The 21,835-nt window shown below is 38.2% G+C and overlaps 1 protein-coding gene across 1 annotated transcript in view; it reads right to left on the bottom strand.

Moving 5' to 3' along the window:
- slco3a1a (solute carrier organic anion transporter family member 3A1a) overlaps positions 1-21,089 on the bottom strand; it is a 54,409-nt gene extending 33,320 nt beyond the window's left edge. The window contains exons 1-2 of the mRNA XM_055173679.2: positions 20,590-21,089; positions 13,153-13,591 (exon numbers count right to left, since the gene is read on the bottom strand). Coding sequence (XP_055029654.1) covers positions 13,153-13,591; positions 20,590-20,733 — 583 coding nt within the window. The 5' untranslated portion in view covers positions 20,734-21,089. The remainder of the gene's footprint in view (positions 1-13,152; positions 13,592-20,589) is intronic.
- Between the last annotated feature and the right edge of the window lie 746 nt (positions 21,090-21,835).

Raw genomic sequence — 21,835 nt, 5'->3', positions numbered from 1 at the left:
TTATTTAACCCACTTCAAGGGTTCCTAAAATAACCCAGGGTGGTGAAACCAACCAAATTATAGGATACATGTTTTCACACAAACAGATGATACATCAGGCCAAAGTGTGATTAAAATAAACATGTTTTGGTAAATGACATTTCTTGGTGAATTCGTTGAATGATGAAATAACCATTAGTCATGCTATGTCCCTTAAGGAGGTTTATAAGAACCCTATAATAGTTGCAAGATAAACCAATAATAAAGACGTACCGCAATTTCTTGCTGTTTATAAGAATACTTTTTTCGTTTTATTAATATTAATACTTTAAGAATGACCGTCTGTAAATAAGACCCACATTTCCTGAGTTGAGCGAATGTGTAGGTGTGTTCACATGTAGGTGTAGGTGTGTTATTACCGTAATTACAAGATTAAAGAGTGTAAAAAACATTCAAGTCCCGTAGAATTTGTAATTGCAACTTGTGGACAGTTTTCTGAGCGCTACGACTATATAAGTATAATAACAATCGTAGACAACCTTATTTATTACAACTAAAATTAAAATTAAATCAAAATAATTAGCTAATTAAAATTATTTAGCTTAATGTTTTATTTCTTATGGACATTTATAGCAGTTGCACTCTTTGACTTTCTGGTTGAACCACCCGCCTGCGAGACTTCTACTTGGATGTTGGTATAAGCTTTTGCCTGTGTTATTAAAATGCGTGTTTGATAAAATTTACATGGGTTGTACACTCTAAAAATAGCTGGGGTATTTTTTACCCATGTTGAGGTAAATATTGGACAGAACACACCGCTGTGTTAAAACTGACCAAATGCTGGGTTGTTTTAACCCAATTGCTGGGTTATTATAACCCATGGTTGCGTAACAACAACCCAACATTAGGTCATTCTTAACCCAGCATGTGTTTAGTCCAATATTACCCAACATGGCTTAAAAATAACCTAGACATTTTTAGAGTGTACCTGACACAGAAAGTGTACCAGCCTACCCATTTAGTTAAAGTAGCAATTTTTGTATTTAAAGGTAGGGTAACAGATTTGTAGCCTGACTACGTCAGACTTTGTACTTCCGCTAAATTTCATTACGCTTCTGTACTCAGTCTGAGATACCTCCCATTCAAACCGTTTTCCTCCAGTCTTAAAACGGCCGTCCAATCAACAAACAGAGGGCGGGCTGAGAGCCGTGATGTAGACGCTAAGCGCGAATGTACGGTTGTAGTGGACATGGAGGCACAAAAAGCTATTTGCTCTGTTGTGGAGAACCGGCACTTGCCAACTTAAGCCCAAACAAGAAGAGTGTTTGTTAAATGATGTTGTTGCCCTACTACCGACAAGTTTTGGGAAAAGTTTAATTTATCAACTATTACCGATCGTCAGCACAGCTTGACGTGCACAATGATCAAGAAATCATGGATGGGAATTTCATTGTTCACAGTTAATGGTGGAGGGCGAGTGGGCAAACATTCTTTGGTGACATTCCTGATTAACCAGAAAATAAGGTAGGAAGATTTAATTTACATATGGTTATGGCTGTCTGATGGAAGAGTTTGAGAGGAGAGAAGGGCGTTCCTCCACTTAGACGTGAGTGGAAAGACACCGTAAGGATAGTGTTCAACAAGCTCTGGCCCGATTTACTTTACATAATCTGCAAAAGTCGTTCATAGCCATGTTAACTCCGGTATTTCACTTGATGGGTTTGTTTTCACATCATACGTGTGTTTTACAGCAGAAATTCGATGCGGCTGAGCCGGCGCATTACGCACATCATATCCAAACATTATGTGATTGGTTTACGTTTAGACCAATGATTTTAAACTTCAGACAAGCCCCTCCCATGAGAAGGAAAACGATAGTCAATTATGCCCAGCCAGACTCTGTCTATGAAGCGAAGCAAAATAGCAGAGGATGGTATTACCAGGGTAACAGATTTGATCCTGAAACATTTTAGTTATGCTGGTTAAAAGTCAACTCACATCCTGATAGCAATCACTGTGTTAAGTTGTTTAAATGTATTTGTAGAAATTTATGTCATCTGCGTAGGATCAAAAAATGTTCAACCAATCATAGATTTCGGTCGGAACGGATGTTGCCTTGTTTGTCCCTCATACGTAAGTGTAATTTAAATGCCCACCGCACAGCTAGTCCACGCAGACACCATAGGTCATCGGCACATTCACGTGCGCTCACCTCCTGTCTGTAAACAGAGAGAATGGCAAACTTTTCTGCTGAACTGACAACCTGCACAGGAGCCACAAAACGAAAGACATCTTTTATAACAACAACAGCAAAAACTGCTTGAATCATCAAAATTAACATCGGAAACTTTACTGCTTTACCACCCATGTTAAATACCGGAATTATCCTTAAACAACTGAGAAAGATGCTCTACGTCAAAATAGTGTGAAATTGTCTTCGATCACCAAGGGCAAACTGACAAAGTTATGCAGTAAAACTACACCACTAGTTTTAGTTTTGATCAGATAATAGTCAAGCAATTCTTTGTGCCGCCCAGAACAACAAATCCTGTCTACATATTAGTTAAAAAGACCTCCCCTTTGTCTAAAATGCATTAGGTTTAGTACAAAGAGACGGTCATTATTTTTTCTGCATCACTGCTGCATCATTTTCCTTGCGCAGTTCAGAGAGCTGTAATAGCTTGTGGCAGGAAAAAGTCTTTTCACACAATGTAATTGCAAAAAACAAAGCTGGCATGCTTGTAAACACATCTGCTATGTTTGCATGACTACTTAAATGGCACCAAAAGGTCAAAGAGAAATAACAAGACATGGAAATGAAAGAGGAAAAAATATGTCAGAGCAGCTATTGCTCACCTAACTAGCCTGATGCACTTTGGCTGCCGTGTCAGATGTTTCCCTTGGGCAAGAGCCCGGTAACACAAAAAGTCCCCCAAGCAGATAAGCGGGCACCAGCCATGAGGAGGCAGCAGGCCAGAACTCTCCATGGGCATATTGGTGTAAAGCACCAGCTGCAATGGAGGAGGAGGTTGCAGTATTGACTACAGCTGGTAGGTTTCTTCTTCAGCAGGTGCCTCGGCCTAATTATCAGTCTGACGGCGCCAACAGCGGGTCTCCTGTTACTCTTGAGATTCATTCAGAGGAACCAGACCACAGTGTGAAGAAGCCCCGTAGAGCAAAGCATGCATGCTACTTGTAATTAGGTGCTAATTGTACTGCATCCGGAAAAGACGAAATAAATAGAGAAGATCTGGCAAGTATGAGCGATAGGATGGACATGCGCTTCCTGAGAGTTGTTGGTGTGATCTACAGTATTGAAGCAAGACTAAACATGTAGTATAACATGCCATTTGCTAAACAAGTGAGAAGCTTTACACTGCAAATAAATAGCAAGTTGAGATTCGAAACCTGAGCTTGCGATGGCAAGAACAATGCTTGGATTCAGCAACGCATGTTTGAAGTAGACAAAAATGAAGGTTGCTTTCTTACTACAGTATTAAGGATATGAAAGAGTGTTGCATGCAATACACACCCATTTAAACATCTAATCCTACACTGATGCAAAGAACTGCATCTCAGTCTGATAGCACATTCAACATCACTCTTTTTCTAAACCGCTTGTGTGTTGCATTTTACCACCCTACCCTTCCCCCAGTACGACCAGAACTAAAAAAAAAAAAATCCGCTTTGTAATCAGCGCACACATCGAGATTTCAGCAGTGATGGGGATCAGGGTCACAGGGATTGGTAAATGAGTGGAGGATGATGTGACTTGAGGACCAGCGTCACGTTTTGCTTTCAGACCGGTACTCTATAAAGTAGTGGCAGACAACAATGTATTCAATATTTGGGGTTTTGGAGCTCATGATATTCAGAGCTATTCCACTTAACACATAACCAGTTTGGGACTATCCAAAATGCCATGTCCTCATGATGAACCTAAGGCAACAAAACAGAGCTGGCAGAAGTGCACAGCTGTCATTACACACAGCACTCTTATAAATGAATATGCATAGTAGTAATATGTAAAAATGCATGCAATGCATAACTTTAAGTTTAATACTGTACACAACTGCCCTCCACCAAAAAAGTATTTGACTACTTATGCAACATACTTAAATATATAAATGTCACTCCATGACAACAACATTTTAAATTATGACATTTATTTGAAAAATATAGCACAAGCACACTTTTTTAAACAAATAGGTATAATGTTAAATATTAAGATACTTTAATGTGCAGAGAAATAAAAGTAAACCATTTAAGGTTTTGTTTGCCCCCAAGAACGTAAATAATGTGGGGAACTTTCTAAAAAGTTTCTTTAACGAAAAACAGAAACACCAAATCTATGGTGCAAGTCTGTGAATATCCCTGTCTGACATAATGTTTGTCAATATTTTTGAAAACCATGACTTTAAAAATGGCATGGTTCATGAAGTAACACAAATGTGGATTACACAGATACTGCAGGAAGGGAAAGAAACTCTCTTCTATTATGTAACATTTGTTTAGACTGACTGACCAATAATAGGATTAATTAAACCAGTGACGGCAGACATCAAACGATGTTACTCAACTTCATTTAGATGCAATCTTACTGTTAATCTTTAAGTCCGTCTTTATTCCACTGAAACAGATCACAATTTCAAATTCAGTGCTGTCTCGTGCTCCCTTTAAGACTGAATGAGTGTTCTGATCACCAACATAATCATCTTAGTTTCAACTTTCTGTCCATGGGATTAGCGTCTCTTTACTAAGTTGTCTCCATCAATTACATGTTTTTCTTTATGCGTTTCAAAACGAGGGGTGAGCAGTGGACTGAGCCGTTGGTTGCAATTCGAAACCTCACCACTGGATGCCACTAAAATTTACACACTGCACCTTTAAGTACACACATGCCAAGAAATAGTAAATTTTTTGTAAGTGGTATAGTTGACATGCATGTACTGTATATAAATTTCATGCAATTGTCCAGATATCAGCATTACATTACATTAATGCAATGCAAATGCTTTTATCCAAAGCAACTTAAACCTCATTCACACAGCACTTTGGTCCCAGGCAGGAAATACCCGTAAAATTGCCAGACAAGCCTCTGTGTGAATGCAAACACGTCCCGTAAATCTTCTGGGATCGTTGCCGGAAAGAGGACCTAGTAAGATACCCGGAAAACCCTCTGTGTGAACAAGAAGCCAAACAATGCTGTAATGGGCGTGTCGTAGTAGTGAGGTCGTGCGCATCATCACAACATGAAGTTATGTATCAACTCTTTAAAATGAGGGATTTACATGCAATACAACATTCACGATGAGAAATGTCAGCAAACTGGACTGACGCAGATATCAGGTAAGTTAGCTCATCACTTACCGCGCTGAAGCAGAGATCATTCAGCAGCATAAAAGAATATCGCGTCACATGCTCATTTGAGCTTATAATAAACAAAACTGCCCACACGTCATCGCAACAATATCGTTCAGCTCCTCAAAATGGGGTTTTAAATGCACATTAACAATCATGATGAAAAATGTCTGCAAACTGGATTAAAGGAGATCAGGGAGCTTTTTAAATATCCACTCTGAAGTTGAGATCATTCACCGGCAATGAACGGCACATCACAAGGTCCTTTATAGTCTTATCATAAACAACAATGCATGGGAGTGGTTTCTGGAGAGAGAAATAATAAGCAAACTTCAGACACTATGAAAAGTGCAGGTCACGTGTCTTTCCAGGACATTATCTGCGTGAAGGCACACACAGATTCTGGCAAATTATAGGCAGTGTGAATGAACAAAAAAATCTAACGATCCCGGAAAAATCCCGGGAGCATTTTACGTGTATTTTCCGGAATATCTGTGTGAAAAGGGCTTTACTGTGCCTGGGTTCGAACCAATGGCATGACTTTTTGCGCTGCTAACACAATGCTCGACCAATGTGTCGACCAAAGTTAACTTCCGGTCTGTGTTTGTTTAATGGTCTGGCTAGTGGGTAACCTGACCTCTGGGAACAAATACCTTGTTGGAAAATAAAAATGTTTTGTGTGAACTGATGTGAACTGATCTATTATTAACATTGTATACATTAATCTTACACAGTAACTTTAGCTCAGTATAATAGTTAATACGCTTTAGCTATGATTTAAACTAAGGTAATTTACTTGTTTTTTTGTAAAAAAAAAAAATTCAGAAATAATCTGCTTTAGAGGGACTATGCCATGAAAGCCATTTGTTTATGTTGTTGCTGCTGAAACCGTCTCGAGCACAAAGAGCTAAAGCACTTGAAGGGATGCTTGGTTGTATTTGTCTAAGAACATAATGCCAATATAATAAGGAATAAAAGAATTTAAAAAAGTTATGTTTTTCATTTTACCCCTGCAGAGCAAAAGATGACAAAGCAAGGGAGGACAACTCGTTCTTAAATTAAAGGAGTTGGTAAGGCGCAGTCTTGGTCGACAAGATGAAAAAAGCCATTTAGAAAATAATCCTTCAAGATGACATTACATCTCCAGAGTTTAAGTAGCTTATGCGCACGCCTGGCTGTCGGCAGGGGGTGAAGTCTAAACATTTCAGCAGCAATGATGATGTTTTCTATCAAAAAGGCCATATGAGAATCTTTAGATAAACCACACCAGCAGTGTGAAATCCTATAATGCATGCGTGCCAAAGTTTAGTCATTAAAAGATTTGTTGTTATTATTGGCACAAATATCATGGATTCTCATGAAGCACTTTCTAAGATTTGTTGACAGCAGTTTTACGATGGCAGTAAAATTAAAGACTCTTTTCATTAAAATGCCTGAAGAGCATTGAAATTTTGTTCAAATCCATAAGGGAATCAAGCGATTGTACAATGCGATCTTATTGCAATTTGTATATATTTTATAAGGTGGCTAAATCAAAGTAATTCGTACAATGACATTTGTACATTTGTGTACATTGGGGTTGCGGGCAGGGCTTAAGGGTGGGGTTTCCTTTAGTTTTTTTTTATGATAATCGTATTTTATTGTACGATTCACTTCATATAAATTCATACGAATTAGCCAACTCTGAAAATATGTACAAATTCTCATGAGCTCAGGCTGAATTGTCTCTTTTTTTAAAAGCAACAAATTGCCAGTAGTGTATAGTTTACATGAGCAATATGATAGATGCCAGTAGGCGGATGCAGGTGTTGTTAGGGAGAGTGACATTCTCATTACAGAAAATCTGTCTAGTGCAAGATGAGTCATATCTATATATCCGCTAAAGGTTGGTTTTGTCAACTTAGTAGATGACCTAAGTGTGATTTACACGCATGAGCTAAATGCTATAAAAAAAATCTATTTCACATAGGAACTTTAAACAGAGGTTAAGTAAAGTAATGACTCGATGTGTAACAAATAGCACAAATGACATGAAGTCGATGAATGTTCACATCATGAATAGGATAATTATACCATAGTGTTTTTTTCTTAGGGAGCTGGCACTGTACAGCATAACAAAGAGGGAACATTGCCTCTCCGTCTTCCATCAACCACTTATCTGTCATATCTTTTTGGCTTGGGTGGTGTGATGAGACCCAGAGCAGGTCAGGTTAAGACTTCCCAGAACCGCCTAGTCAAGACTGAAAACAAACAGAGCTTTGTTCACAAAGTCTGCCTATAGTCTGTGCCGCTGAAGCATTTTCTTACTTCTTATACATTAAGCAACATGTTTTGTCTTTCTTACTAACCCTAGTAGTATAAGAATGTATGTATTATTTTGGTATCATTCCTATCCAATCAAAGGAGTGTTTGAATCATTGCCCATAGTAATCCTGAAATTTCTATGAGCATATTTATTGATTTAGTCAGTTACTAGCTTGTATTCAAACAAGGGCAGGATAATGTGTTTGAATAAGCTCTCTTTGCAGCTGCTGTCAATTGTCTTTAGGTTACATGAATCCAATCATCTAAGTCAACTAACTGGAATCATGTTATTGACACTGTACAAAGCTTGTACAGAATGGAGAGCCAGTTCGATGGGGTTGCAGCAATCCTGAGTGTCACTAACCTGTTCCCTTCATGTACATGCTGTGTATTTTTGAAGTCAAGGCCCCGTGGGAAGACCCAAAATTAGAAATGGCCTGTTAAAGGTCACATAAGCTCTGGGAACAGTGGATCTTTTGAGTACTGCATCATGACTGTATTTGTTTGTTTTAGCTCATGTGTCTCAAAACAAAAACAAGAAAATTACGGTAAATATATGCTTTGTTTATTTGTAGTAATAAGGGTGTGAATATCACAATACATAACAGTGAAGCAATCAGCCCAAAATGTCACACATACCAGTGTTTCTGTATCAGGTTGGTCATGATGCTCAGAAAAACAAAACAACGTGGCAATATTTACTGTACACTGCATACTGCATTAAGCTGGGATGGGAGAAAGAATTTAAGGTTTAGAAAAACACTAAAAAAATGCTAGACGTGACCTACTGGATACATCTCTTCACATGTTCATCAGCTTAAAAAAAGAGATTTAGGAAAACACTGATTTAATATCTTAAACCTATGTGTTTCCTGTTGAAAATAGCCTGGCACAACAGAGATTGGTGGGATTCTTACTGTAAGCGTTTAGGAAAAGCCACACTCATCCTGTGGGAGTTGTTTTTCATAAGGCTGTGTGGTATGCATGCTCTGCCGGGCCCGATCAGACCCACCTCATGACTGGCTGGCTGGTTGGCATTCCTGCGTTATTCTGCAATTATGTCTCAACTCCTACAGAGATCTTTCAATTCTCTTAAAGGTTTCATTTCAAACTCATATAATTGCAATTGCATGACAAGCAGTGCTGGCTTCTGTTATTACCATCTGCTTTACACACCACTGCAGTTTTTCTTAAAGGGGACATTTCACAAGACTTTTTTAAGATGTCAAATAAGTCTTTGATGTCCCCAGAGTACATATGTGAAATTTTAGCACAAAATACCATATTTATTATAACAAAATTGTATTGTAGCATGTTAAAATTACCACTTTTAGGTGTGAGCAAAAATGTGCCGTTTTGTGTGTGTCCTTTTAAATGCAAATGAGCTGATCTCTGCACTAAATGGCAGTGCCGTGGTTGGATAGTGCAGATTAAAAGGCGGTATTATCCCCTTCTGACATCACAGGGGAGCCAAATTTCAATGACCTATTTTTTCCACATGCTTGCAGAGAATGGTTTACCAAAACTAAGCTACTGGGTTGATATTTTTCACATTTTCTAGGTTGATAGAAGCACTGGGGGCCCAATTAGCACTTAAACATGGAAAAGTCAGATTTTCATTATACGTCCCCTTTAAAACATAATAAAGTACAGGATTCAAACCTTTCTAATCCGTACATGTGTATGCAAAGATATATAAACAGCTCCTAATAAAAACTAATACAAGACAACACCTGCATTCATCTTGTTGCCAGTTTTGTTGATCAAAGCAATCTGCATCACATTGTAATGTTGTGTAATACTCATCTGTTGCTATGACCAACAGGTGGTAATGATCTCATTTGATATTAGCATATTTCTCAAAAGCTTGCAAGTAAATAAAAACTCAAAACTCAAAACACGTACTCTAACAAAGAACAGTCTGGGTGGGAATAGAGATACTATAATGAATTGCTACAATGTTTAGCTCATCAATCATGCACTTTCTTTTCTTTACTGCCTACTTTTAAAGTATTTTACATTAAATGGATAGTTCACCCAAAACTGAAAATTCTGTCATAATTTTCTCACTCTCATGTTGTTACAAACCTGTTTAAATGTCTTTGTTCTGATGAACAACAAAGGAAGATATTTAGAGCAATGTTTGCAACCAAACCAGGAAGATATTTAGAGCAATGTTTGCAACCAAACCGTTCATGAGCCCCATTCACTTCCATAGAAGGAAAAATAATGATATGGAAGTCAGGGCCAGCTGGCCAGTGACATTTTATAGACGGTTTCAGCAGTAAGTAACAACATAAACAAGCAGCTTTCGTGGTCAACACGTAACTTCCGGTAAAATAAACAACACGTAGATTACCTATGAAACCAAAACATTTGTTATTTTTGATGAGGTATTTGTTTAAGAGTTCAGTTTTAGCAACTATTTAGACCATTAAACAAACAGAAACCGGAACTAAAGTTCGGAACAGCCGCTTATCGCATCACCGCACGTCGTGCGTCCGATGAAACGGTCTATAAATGTCAGGTGTTGTCGACTTAATGCAGCACTGCACAGACCAATCTGTGATTATGACATCAAGGTATATAAAAGAGGACTTATAAATTACTCTTGCAGTACTTCAACGTCTTAATGCGCAAACATTACAAACTCACAACAGTGCTTGCCATTTCAATGATTATACATTAGAGAGACTGGCTTGTGTATAAATACACACAAGTGAGAAGGATGGGGTGAAATAGGAATAGGTGTAAAAAAAAATTGAGCGGCTGGATGGCATATATCAACCTACACTCTAAGAAAGGTTGTGTTCATTTTTTTACACATTTTTGTTTTGTTTTACGCTTTTAATTAGTGATGCACCGATGTATCGGCCACCGATATTTATCGGCCGATTTTTGATGAATTTGAAACCATCGGCATATCGGCAATAGCACGAGAAAGGCCGATACCGATTGTTTATTAATTAACTGCACAAAGAAATCCATTATATGTAAAAAATGAGTTAATGATGTTAATAAAATAAATGCTGAATAGCAAAAAACACCTTTGAAGGTTGTCATGCTGTCTTATTATATTTGTTTTAGCTTAATTTGTGCCTCTCTTATTATGTTGGTCAGTTGAATGTTAATTAGATCCAATCCATGTTCAGTAAAAATAATTTGATGCAGAAATAAACTAGCTAATAGACCAACTGTATAGTATTGTATACAAGTGTTTAATATCGGTATCGGCATCGGTATCGGCCAGAAGTTGTCTGTTTCAATCGGAATCGGCCCAAAAAAATCCTATCGGTGCATCCCTACTTTTAATACATTATGTGTCATTAAAATAAAACACAAGCTGTGTTAAAAGTAACACAAAATGTGTTGTTTCAATAGTAACACAGAGATGTGTGGATTCTGGGACAACGTATGTGTTGTCCCTAAACTAACACTACTGGTGTGGTGTTTTTAACACATCCATTCTAAGAGTGTATAGCTAACATTAATTAACAATGAATAATATATTTTTACAACATTTATTAACCTTTGTAATGTTAGTTGACATAAGTGCTAGTTGGTCTTATTCAAGTTACAAATATTTATGGCCGGTAATTTCTCAAGTTACGGCCCAAGGAGTGGCAAAAAGTTAGTTTTAGGCAATATAAAAATATTATTATCAAACACTATGTATAAATCAAATAGCAGTAAACTTCCAAACACATGCCATAAGATAAACCACAAGAGCCAGTATGATACAGCAAAATGCACTGCTTTAAAACCTTTTCATCTTACCACCGACCAAACATATTTACGATCCCTGGAAATGCACTTATATTTAGTGCATTAGGCAATTTAAGCCAGCATTTTGCTTGTCTTTACGTATTGCAAGTGACACCAAACATTTCCTACAACAGGATAAACAATTACGCAAGCTGTTGTGTTGTTATGATCAAACTGAGAATACAGTATATTACCAGCACTTGTTGATGTCTAAATAATCTGTCCTATTCATGTAGCACATGCCATGCCAGGGATTTAGACGATCAGCTGAGTATAGCCTCTACTCAATATGGCATTGTTCTCAAAGAAAAAAAATGTTTGTTTGCCCTCAAACTCTGCCGCACAGCCTATCAGTGCAGCGCAGCTTCAAATCTCCCTCTGGGCCTGCAAACTAAAATCAGTGTGTGTCCATTTTCTACCATACAAAATCTACAAGACCCGAGCTTTCCCAAAAGCTTTTGGAAAACGCTGTCACATTAAAGCTGCATGAACACAAAGACCATGAGTTAAGAAGCACATCAAAACAAGAAAAAAAAAAACAGGATCTGTATCAGTCCAGCTTGAAACAAACCTGATAGATATAAATATTTAAAAAAAGAATGAAAAATATGAAAGCTATACTCATCTACAAAAGAAGACATTTCTAAATGTATTAAAAAAAAAAACAAGATGGACTACAGTTGCAATGTCACATCTCTTATAGTCTTAACCCAGAATCTGAGAAGCATCAAAAATCACTTCCTTTTACACACTTATCTTCCCTCCTTTATCACAGAGATACAGTATACGCATGTAAAATAAACCATGGCCCAGCTTCTTTGAGACTTGGAAATCTAAAGGGCTTTGATAAGACTTGCAGCCTGTGTCTACGAGATATGGTTCTTGTTATCAGTGAATATGAATAGGAAGACTAAGCAAGTCAGAACTGTCCAATTAACCCATAACATGATCTCCTTGTCATCCTGACAACTTCAAAATCATCAAAGTGAGCTGTAGACACACATTTTATACATCCAAAGTCTTTACTTTCTTGTTTTAGATTTGTTTATAAGAATAATTCTTTGTAAAGGTATCAAATGTACTGTAAAGATTAAATGTACTGTAAAGGTGGCTCTAACTCACATTCACCATTACCTAATGGCCATGGTCAACATCTTTTTAATGTCTTTTCCATGCTTTCAGTGATATCAAACACCTATGCTGCTGACCAGTGCACATCTCAAAATCTCCAAGCCAAACACTTTTAACTACAAAGCTCCACCATCTATTGTTCGCACAGATGCCACATTGTGTTATAAACTCTACTTTCATGGCCTGTAAGTGATTATGTTAAACCTATCCGGCACTGCTCACCTCCTGAATACACTGTGAGGATTGTGTTCAGACAGTATGAAACACAACACACATGCACACACTCTTGATTTCCCTTATTGAACTGGTGGTTTAGCACACACGCTGCTTTCCGGCACATACCAGCCCGCCCATTTCTTGTTTGCTGTTCCACTTTAATACATCAGTGGTTTTTGGCTTACCATTGGAAGGCCTGAAACCACAATAAATCACTCTGATAATAATCTACTTTTACCTTATTAGTCCCCAGAGGAGCAGCAATAGAGATACATGTTTTTCCCAGAATAATTCAATGCCAATTTACTCTTTAGAAATGCTTCAGGTATGTAACCAAACAACAAGCAAGATAAACTTTAGCGCGTAGTTAAGCCAAAGGATGTAAAACACACCTACCTATATAGAGAGATGAGTCTTTCTTTTGTACATGATCATCTATGTAAGCCACACCCAAGGGCTGGACAGGCGTGGCGCCGATACCCAGCAGGACCTGTGCTCCGATCAGAAGCAGGTACATCATGTTGGTGTTGGCTTTGTTCCCACACGGTTCATCTACTTTTGAGGTGTTGGAGCACACATCTCGCCCCAGATCTTTGGTCCAGGAGTCTGTGATCTTGTACTGAGTGGCGAGAAACTCGGGTAATGCGGATAGCAGCGCTCCCAGGGCCATGACGATGCCTCCACAGCCAATTAACCGAGGACGGTGGGCTTTGGCACCAAAGTAACTAACGAATAAAATGAGGGCCAGGTTGCCAATCTCAAAGCTGCTGGCAATCACGCCCACATCAGTGCTCTGAAGATTAAAACGCCGCTCCAGCGTGGTCAGCACACTTACCTACAAACAAACAAAGCATAGGAATTAATGACTTTACATGTAGGACAGTGAAGTCCAACAGCATGCAAGCAAAAAGTAAGAAACTTGTCACTAAGCAACCTGATCTCACAAATTTCCATGGAATAGTCACGGAATATATTGCTCATTTATCCGTGTCATTGTCACGGATCTCCGCATTTTTCCGTGTCCATACCATGGACTTTCTTTTCCGTGTCAGTTTCACGATTACTCAATTGTTTTTCCTATTTTTAAACCATTGTCGCTTGGGCTTTGGGTTAGAATTAAGGCCCTGCAAAAATATCGATACAGCTAACTATCGTGATACTTTTTCCCATGATAGTGTATCGATATTTCAATCTCTACTATCGATATTTACAAAATATATATAATCCCTCTGTGTGCGTCAAATGACCTCCTCCGCCGCTGCTGTAGTTGTCGCTGTCCAGTTGTCTGTCATACACGGCCAATGTCTCAGAAGTTAGCGGGAGTGAAAAAATAGCCGAAAATTTAAAAACACCTGCAGCTTTCGTGTGTGGACACACTTTGGCCTTAAAAAAAAATAAATATCAAAAACATTTTTGATAAAAAAAGAAGAAAAAAAGCATTGCAATGCATCACAACATGCAGCGTATCGTACCGTGAGTGATACATTGTACCATTGGCCATTTATCGTGATACGTATCGTGAGGCTCTTGCCAATACCCAGCCCTAGTTAGAATGTCACTTTAACTATTGGTTTATACTATTTTTTCCAGATTTTTAAACAGTTGTCGCCTGACGTTAGGGTTGGAATTGGGTTAAGATGACATTTTATGTAACAGAAAGTCATTCTAACCCAAAACCAAAGTGACAATGGTTTAAAAATAGGAAAAACAATTGAGTAACCAATACGTGAAATTGACACGGAAAAGAAAGTCTGTGGTACAGACACGTAAAAACGCGGAGATCCCTGACAATGACACAGATAAATGAGCAAAATATTCTGTACTATAACACGGAAATTCCTGAGATCAGACTGTGCTAAACAAGATCAGAAAATGCAATACTGAAAGGTACTGAAAAGAATCAGATGAAACAATATACAGCCATTTAAATTTGAAAAGATTAACGTAAAATACATCAAATCCAAGTCAAACTAGAAAACTAATAAACCACAGTAAAAATTATTTTGATAAATCCATTTAATCTCTGAAACACTCAACATACTCCTTAACACAGTCATTATCAGTGCTTACAGCAGAAATAGAAACAGTGCAATTGGGCTCCAGGCAGCCTTATAAGCCTTCAATGGAGAATCTTTAGAAACATTCAAGCACGCGACAGACAAATATGGCATAACTGTGAAAAGAGCATGTTATTGAGGCCATGCTCTCTATTATAATCATATTCCCCTGGAACCGACCTTCTCTTAGATGCTGCAAATCTCTGCACGCCGCAACTGAGTCATTTGACTGAAGAGATCATTTGGATTGGATGGGTAGGATAATATTTGCTTGTATGGTTTCTCTCCATGTGGAAAAAATCTTCTTCTCTGAAGGTGTTTTATTGCAAGTGATTTGATTGATAAAGGAATGAATGACTAATTCCAACATTCGTACCCTGTAGACCTGGGTCTTTCTAAATAAATGTCAAATGACCTTTTGAATAGCATACCACAATTATCACATTAGCCTCATGAATGGATATTATTGCGCACCAAAGAAAGGCACCACTTACTGAATAACAGCAAAATATTTCCAACAGATTAAAAAGGATGATGTAAATATGAATAGCAATGATGTTGCAGAACAGTGAATAACTTAATTAGCTATAACTCAATTTTCCTGTAGTTACTGTAGCCTGGTGCAATCTGCTATATGATCTGTGCCATATTTGCCGTCCACATGAAGTCTGAGTTGAACATAAACATTTCAGTTAATAACATAAACCATGCAAAGCTCATCATACTGGAAAACAATTGGTATACTATACCAAAAGAGTATTTTCAGTCATATGATTTAAAAAATAAATTATTTTTGCTTTTCTCAAATTCTCAATAGAACCAGTGTTTTTATTTGTGCATATAAAAATAATAATGAAAACTAAATGTAAGCCTTGCTAAAAGATAATAACCTACAAAACATTTCCAATGTGCCAATGGTGGACTATTTAATATTTGGCCTAAAACACTAATCCCCTTCCAAACATTAGAGATAATCATAGTAAACTGCTTTTAGCTTTAACACAGATACATCTTAGCTTACATAAAAAAGTGAAAGTAGTTTTAGACTGAACAAATGAAAGAATTGTCTCACATACTGTATGTGGCATGTATGGTAAAAGTCACAGCAGCGTAACTGCACAGCAGGATCTTATTGTTTCTCTCTTTTAGCTGCATAAGAGAGAAAATAAAGTGATTTTTAGCTTGATACATAAAGTATTATCATTAATGATAGTTGTTGGGAGGATTTGTTTAACCAAATGATGGCTAACAAAGGGGATTCTTCTGAATAAGTGTTCATTGAAGCAGTCATCGCCTAGTGGTTAGAGAGTTAGGCTTGTAACCCGAAGGTCGCCGGTTCTTACAGCCTCGAAGACGAGGTGCCCTTGGGCAACATACATTGGTGCTCCTTTATGCCCTCCCTCCCTGAAACGCATTGATTTTGTAAATAACTCATCGTTTTGAAAGGCGCACTATCCTCCGTTTGGTCAGCTAACCTGTAAGTTGTGATTGGCCTGAAAACTTCTGTCTTCAGCCGGAAATGTGATGCTCCTTACCATGTTTGGAAGATCAGGTTCCAATGAAATACTGACAATAGTTAGTATTGTCTTTACTACCTTATCAATACAAGCCGAATCTGATCCAGAAAACGCAGATGACCAAGCTGATTCATCAACTTTGCTTGAGCAGGAGGACATAACAGATTGGTAAAGTAAGGATTACTAAAACATTAAAACCATGTCTGCAACAACAACAAACAAGCGCTACTCTGCACTGCCCAAAAATTGCATTTAAGTCATGGTTTAGTCAGTAGTAAATTCTTTAAATATAAAAACATGTGCAGAATCATGATAATGACCGTCATGTCCATGACTCCATGTCAACAGGCCGAGGAAGTCAACTGGTGCCTACAATCCGTGTGTTTGTTGTATTCCAAGAAAAGATTAAAGTTGGAAACGATAACTTACGTCATCGATTACTTTGGGATTTGTACCTTTGCATATCATTAACATGTACTAATACACACTTAAACACCAAAGGAAATCGTGAATCCGATAATAGGTCCTCTTTAAACGTTTGCTTTTTTTAACGTTTGCTATTTTCAATACTTTTAACAATTTTCCAAAACTCTTAACACACTTAGCACTACATCTCTGGGTGCTGCAGTGATGGCTATCACTGTGTGTGTTCACGACTTGCAGTGCGTATATTCATTACTCACTGGGATGGGTTAAATACACTAATACAGAGGTCATATGGGTTTCATACTTGACACGCGTCAGACTTATTTTAACTAGACTGTCGTGAAAACTAATTTACAAGAAGCACATTTAAAATGTGGTTATAAACTGCCTAATCGTCTGGACTCGGTCAGATTTATTAAACAGAATGTGCCGTTTGTGTTCTTGTCAGTGCCTACTGTATGTAACCAACAGACGTGTTTTTCCACACATCACATCTGTGAGTTGTTTTATATTTATATGTTGCTTCAATAAAGCCTACATTAAATAATGTTTAAAGCATATTTTTTCACAGTAAACTGTTCATTTGGGCAACATGTTATCTGGAAAACAAATCTTCTTCCTGAATTAATTTTTTTGTGATTGTGTGCGTGTGTGTGTGTGTTGGCACTCTATGTAATGTACACTGACTCCAAGAGACCAAGAGATATGTGCCAACCTACCAGTTCTGGAACCATTTCGAAAACACTGGACAGGCCACATCCCCCATCTGCCTCCACTTTCTGCCCTACAGTCTGTGCCAAACACTTGAAACCTGTTGACTGAATTTCCAGACCTCTATGCATATTTCGGTGCCTACACAAGGAATACTACGGAGTGTCAACTAATGCCAAATCTACTTTATAACAACATTGGGTCAAAAGGGGATCAGCCACTGGGCTGTAGTTTAACCTATGCTGGGGTTTTTTAACCCATTGCTGGTCAAATATAAACATTTTCTCTGGGTTATGGCGCTTTTCCATTGCATAGTACTCCACGGTTTGGTTTAGTTTTGGTCGGGTTAGCTTACTTTTTGGAGCTTTTCCACTGGGTGCAGACAGTACGTAGTACCCGATACTTTTTTCGTACCACCTCGGTTGGGTTTCCAAGCGACCCGAGCTGATACCAAACGTGACGCGAAAACACGGTAGGTCACTGATTGGTCTGAGAAAATTGTCACTACAGCGCCATCACTATAATGTAGATTAGCCTTACCTGTGCTAGCTTGTGCTGTCTCGAGCAAACATGTTGTCATCTGTGCTCTGCTAAATGTTCCCAAACTCACAAAAAACATCCACAGGTTGAGAATCAGGGACACCATAACAGTTTTTTCCAAACTTGCAGTTTGTGGTGGAACATTCGCGATGAGCACGTCAGCATTATTTGCTTAAATGCAACTTCAATAAGGCTCAGCGAAGCGCCGTCGACTGACGCCGCGGTGTTTGAACAGAAACTGTCATGTGAGACAGAGGTAGTGATAAACGCAATGTGCAAACATCTATTTGTGGTGGCCAATTTTAATTTAGGGCGGACTGAGAAATAAATAAATGTATGGGAATGTACAACGTTCTCACTTGCATGATGTCACAGGAGTAGGCAGCGCAAATATAACGACACGCCTATAATCCCTCCCACTGTGAAGTGATACTAAACTCGATGGAAAAGCTAACCACGCCAAAGTGAGGTGAGCTGACCCAACCCAAACTAAACTGAACCGTGGGGTACTATGTAATGGGAAAAGCACCATTATTTTACCCAAAACATGGGTTTATCCCTGTTTGACCCAAAGCTGGGTTGAAAATTGCTTAGATTTCACCTTGACTTACTCATCCTGTTGTAATAATTTCAAGTTATTGAAATATTCCATGATGTTGTTATTTTAGTTATGCTTGCATAAAATGCAATGACAAATTCCCGTCTGGAACAACCAGTCTGTGGTATTCAAGCAAGAAGTGGTTTCTTGAAAATGTATGGCTACCAGGCATCTTTCAGCTGTGTCTGATTCATAAAATTGGGACTGGGAGCCATGCATTTGAAAAAATCTAGCACATTCCCTAAACTGTTTAGAATGAGCGGAAACTGACGGCACCCAAATTTAAACGTTCATTTACAATGGATGGAGGTATTCTGTAAACAAATAAAGAGGGTGGACTGGTAGCAAAGGCACAAAAAGTCCCTCTAAAAGTAAACTGAGCAGACATGACGTAAATGAATTTTGAGAGTAAAGGCTTAAGAGTTCTTGTGAGCTGAACACACAGATTTGTTTGGGGATGTCACGTGGCACATCGGCCATGGGACATTTGCAAACACTTTGCAGCCTTTTTGCATCACACCTTAAAAGGAAAAGTAAATGTAAAGTGAGGATCAGTAAACGAATGCTAGCTCGTTCAGTATTTTTAAGGAGCATCCTGTAATTTTAGCTTTCTATACCACATGCCGAAAGTGATCATACTACTATTAGAGTATAGCCCAATAATTTAAAAATATTCATACTGAAACTCAATATGAGGATAAGGTGCACACATCATGGGTGTTTACAGGAGATTAAAAAAAGATATTGGGTCTCTTAGCACGTAGGGGAAGTCCAGACTGGCCAAAGTCAAACTCAGGGCTGGAGCTAAACTTAGGAAACTGACACAATGCCCAGGAATGAACATGATGACATTGAGTCAGTCAACTAAAGAGAATGGAGACTCCATCCCAAACTGGAAATACTGACGGTATTTCATATGATTTTAATATTTTTTATTGATGAATGCTATTTTACACACAAGCCAACTTCTATGAAAATGAAAGCTGATTTTTTTTCTATGGAAAAAACTACTACTGTGCTCCACGCCCTATTAAATTGTCAAAATAAATCTGCACATTTCCCAGTCCAATAACGTTTTGGAATTGGACAACTTGCTTTGGTTCCCAAACATCAACATTTCCATAAGCTGGGAACAAATCCAGTCCAAACAAGGGTACCTCTATGCGACTATTCCCATGATGTATTGTGCCTTTCTGGCATTGGGGCAAATGATTGTTTCCTTTCCAAATATGGTCTTACTGAGCTCTTACTGAGATCAAACATCCCATGGGTATGAAGGACATGGCTGGACAAATCGCTTTCTTATCAAAGATGCTATATAGAGTAGTACCCGTCTCATTTACACCACCAAGCAATGTGAAAATCTTGTTACCTGGCAGCATAAACAAACCAGCGACAACTACAAAGCGGGGCTGTTTTGTTTACAATTTACAAGCAGGGTTGTAAAAATACAAAGTAAACATGCTTTACATGCATTTCTGTCTACATAAGGACACACCTTTCTCACACCCTAACGTACCTTTTCCCCGCCTCCTTATAAGCATCAATCTTACCTACTATTTTATAGTGATGGGAAAGTTTTATACTGAATGACTCACACATGTCTGCATCTCATACTCGCTCAGTGCTTGCCAGGGAACTTATTTCTCAGAGTATGACAGCTATAATCGTTGCTTATGTCTGCTGAGGCAGCTGTGCTTTACATTAGCACTCCGTTTTGCCTTTGCACTATGCTTGAGGGCGCATTCAGACTCCTGTAATGATTTTGTGGACAGCCTTGATCATTATGAGATTACTATGTCACATCCGTGTCACGTTTCGTGACATGCACAAAGTTGCACTACTGTACAAGAAGGTTGTGTTAGAATTAAAGAAACACACTGTGCTAAATCTTAAGTTTTCCTGTTTTAACAAAGCATTCAAAAACACATACAGTACAAAGTCTGAAGCGCAAAACCAAAAGGAAAAGCAGGGCTTTACTTACCAAGTACGCGCCCACCGTGCCTTGTGCCAACATCAGAGCACATTCAGCTACTAAAAATATCTTAATATTTGAAAAGCATGATGCTTTTTTCTTTATATCATCCCGTTGAGGGTCTTCGGAGCTCCTCTTTTTCTTTACTTGCATCCTGAGCAAGTAAGTGTGCTTCAAACTGTCTTTACGTTTACGTGTCTGTAAAACTGCCGCTGCTCTCCTGTTTCAGTCAGACTGAGTGCCGTGTGACAGGCTGTAGACTTTTCAATGAAACTCTGCCGATGAACGAGAACGAACTAAACTCTCCTCCGAGGCTTTCTGTCGCGGAAACGGAGAATAAAGCGACTCCAAACAACATGTTTGTTTCCCTCTGAGACTGTCCGAGCACGCGTCGTGTTGTGTTTGCTGCAGCCGGCTGTAGCGTCACTTCAGTCAGCAGGCTTGATTCCACGCCTCGGCTCAGTCATTGTGATTGTAACGTACTGTATGTCAGAGATTCCAAGCGATTAAATGTCTCGGTAGAGGCGCTGTTTAGCACTTACTATACACTTAATGCTTCATAATTCAAAATAAAGGCACACTGAAGGACAGAAATTAAGGCTTTTAAAGTGTTGTTCTCAAGGTTATGGTGAATGGTACTACGTCTTGAATATATTGTGTGTACGAATTTACTATTTTCTCAACTGCAGTAACAGCCTGGAAAACAGCAATAGTGCACACACACTATCTGTCCATATTAAACATATTAAATGTACTATGTTTACAAGTGCCCTTAAAACATAATTATATATTATCACATAATTATATTTTATTAAGTCACAATTTAGCGCTCTCTCTAGAATACTTGATTCTGATTGGTCAATGGCGAAATTACGATATTAGATATTCCAGCAGTCCACTGCCCACACACATATTGCATAACTTTTAAGTTGAAATATTACCAGACATGATTTGCGTGTAATTAAACATAAAAACAAATGAGTCTGCTTTGTTTTTACCTCTACTTTGGCTATTTAATACTAGGATAACATCACCTGTTCAGTGGCTTTGTTCATTTCTCAACGTCTGGCGTATTGAGAATTACTGACAAATTAATGTGAACATGATATGACATTCATAAAATTTAATTGTCATGACGTTTTGTGCAACTGTGCCAGTCACCACATGGTATAGGCTACTGTATCATATAAGTTATATGTTACACAAAGTCAATGCAAATTACTGCAACATAGTTTACTATTTAACACAATAGTCT

This window comes from Misgurnus anguillicaudatus, chromosome 15 (genome assembly GCF_027580225.2).
Source record: "Misgurnus anguillicaudatus chromosome 15, ASM2758022v2, whole genome shotgun sequence".
Lineage (NCBI taxonomy): Eukaryota > Metazoa > Chordata > Actinopteri > Cypriniformes > Cobitidae > Misgurnus > Misgurnus anguillicaudatus.
The sequence above is the reverse complement of the archived record's forward strand: the minus strand, read 5'-3'. Positions and strand labels throughout refer to the sequence as shown.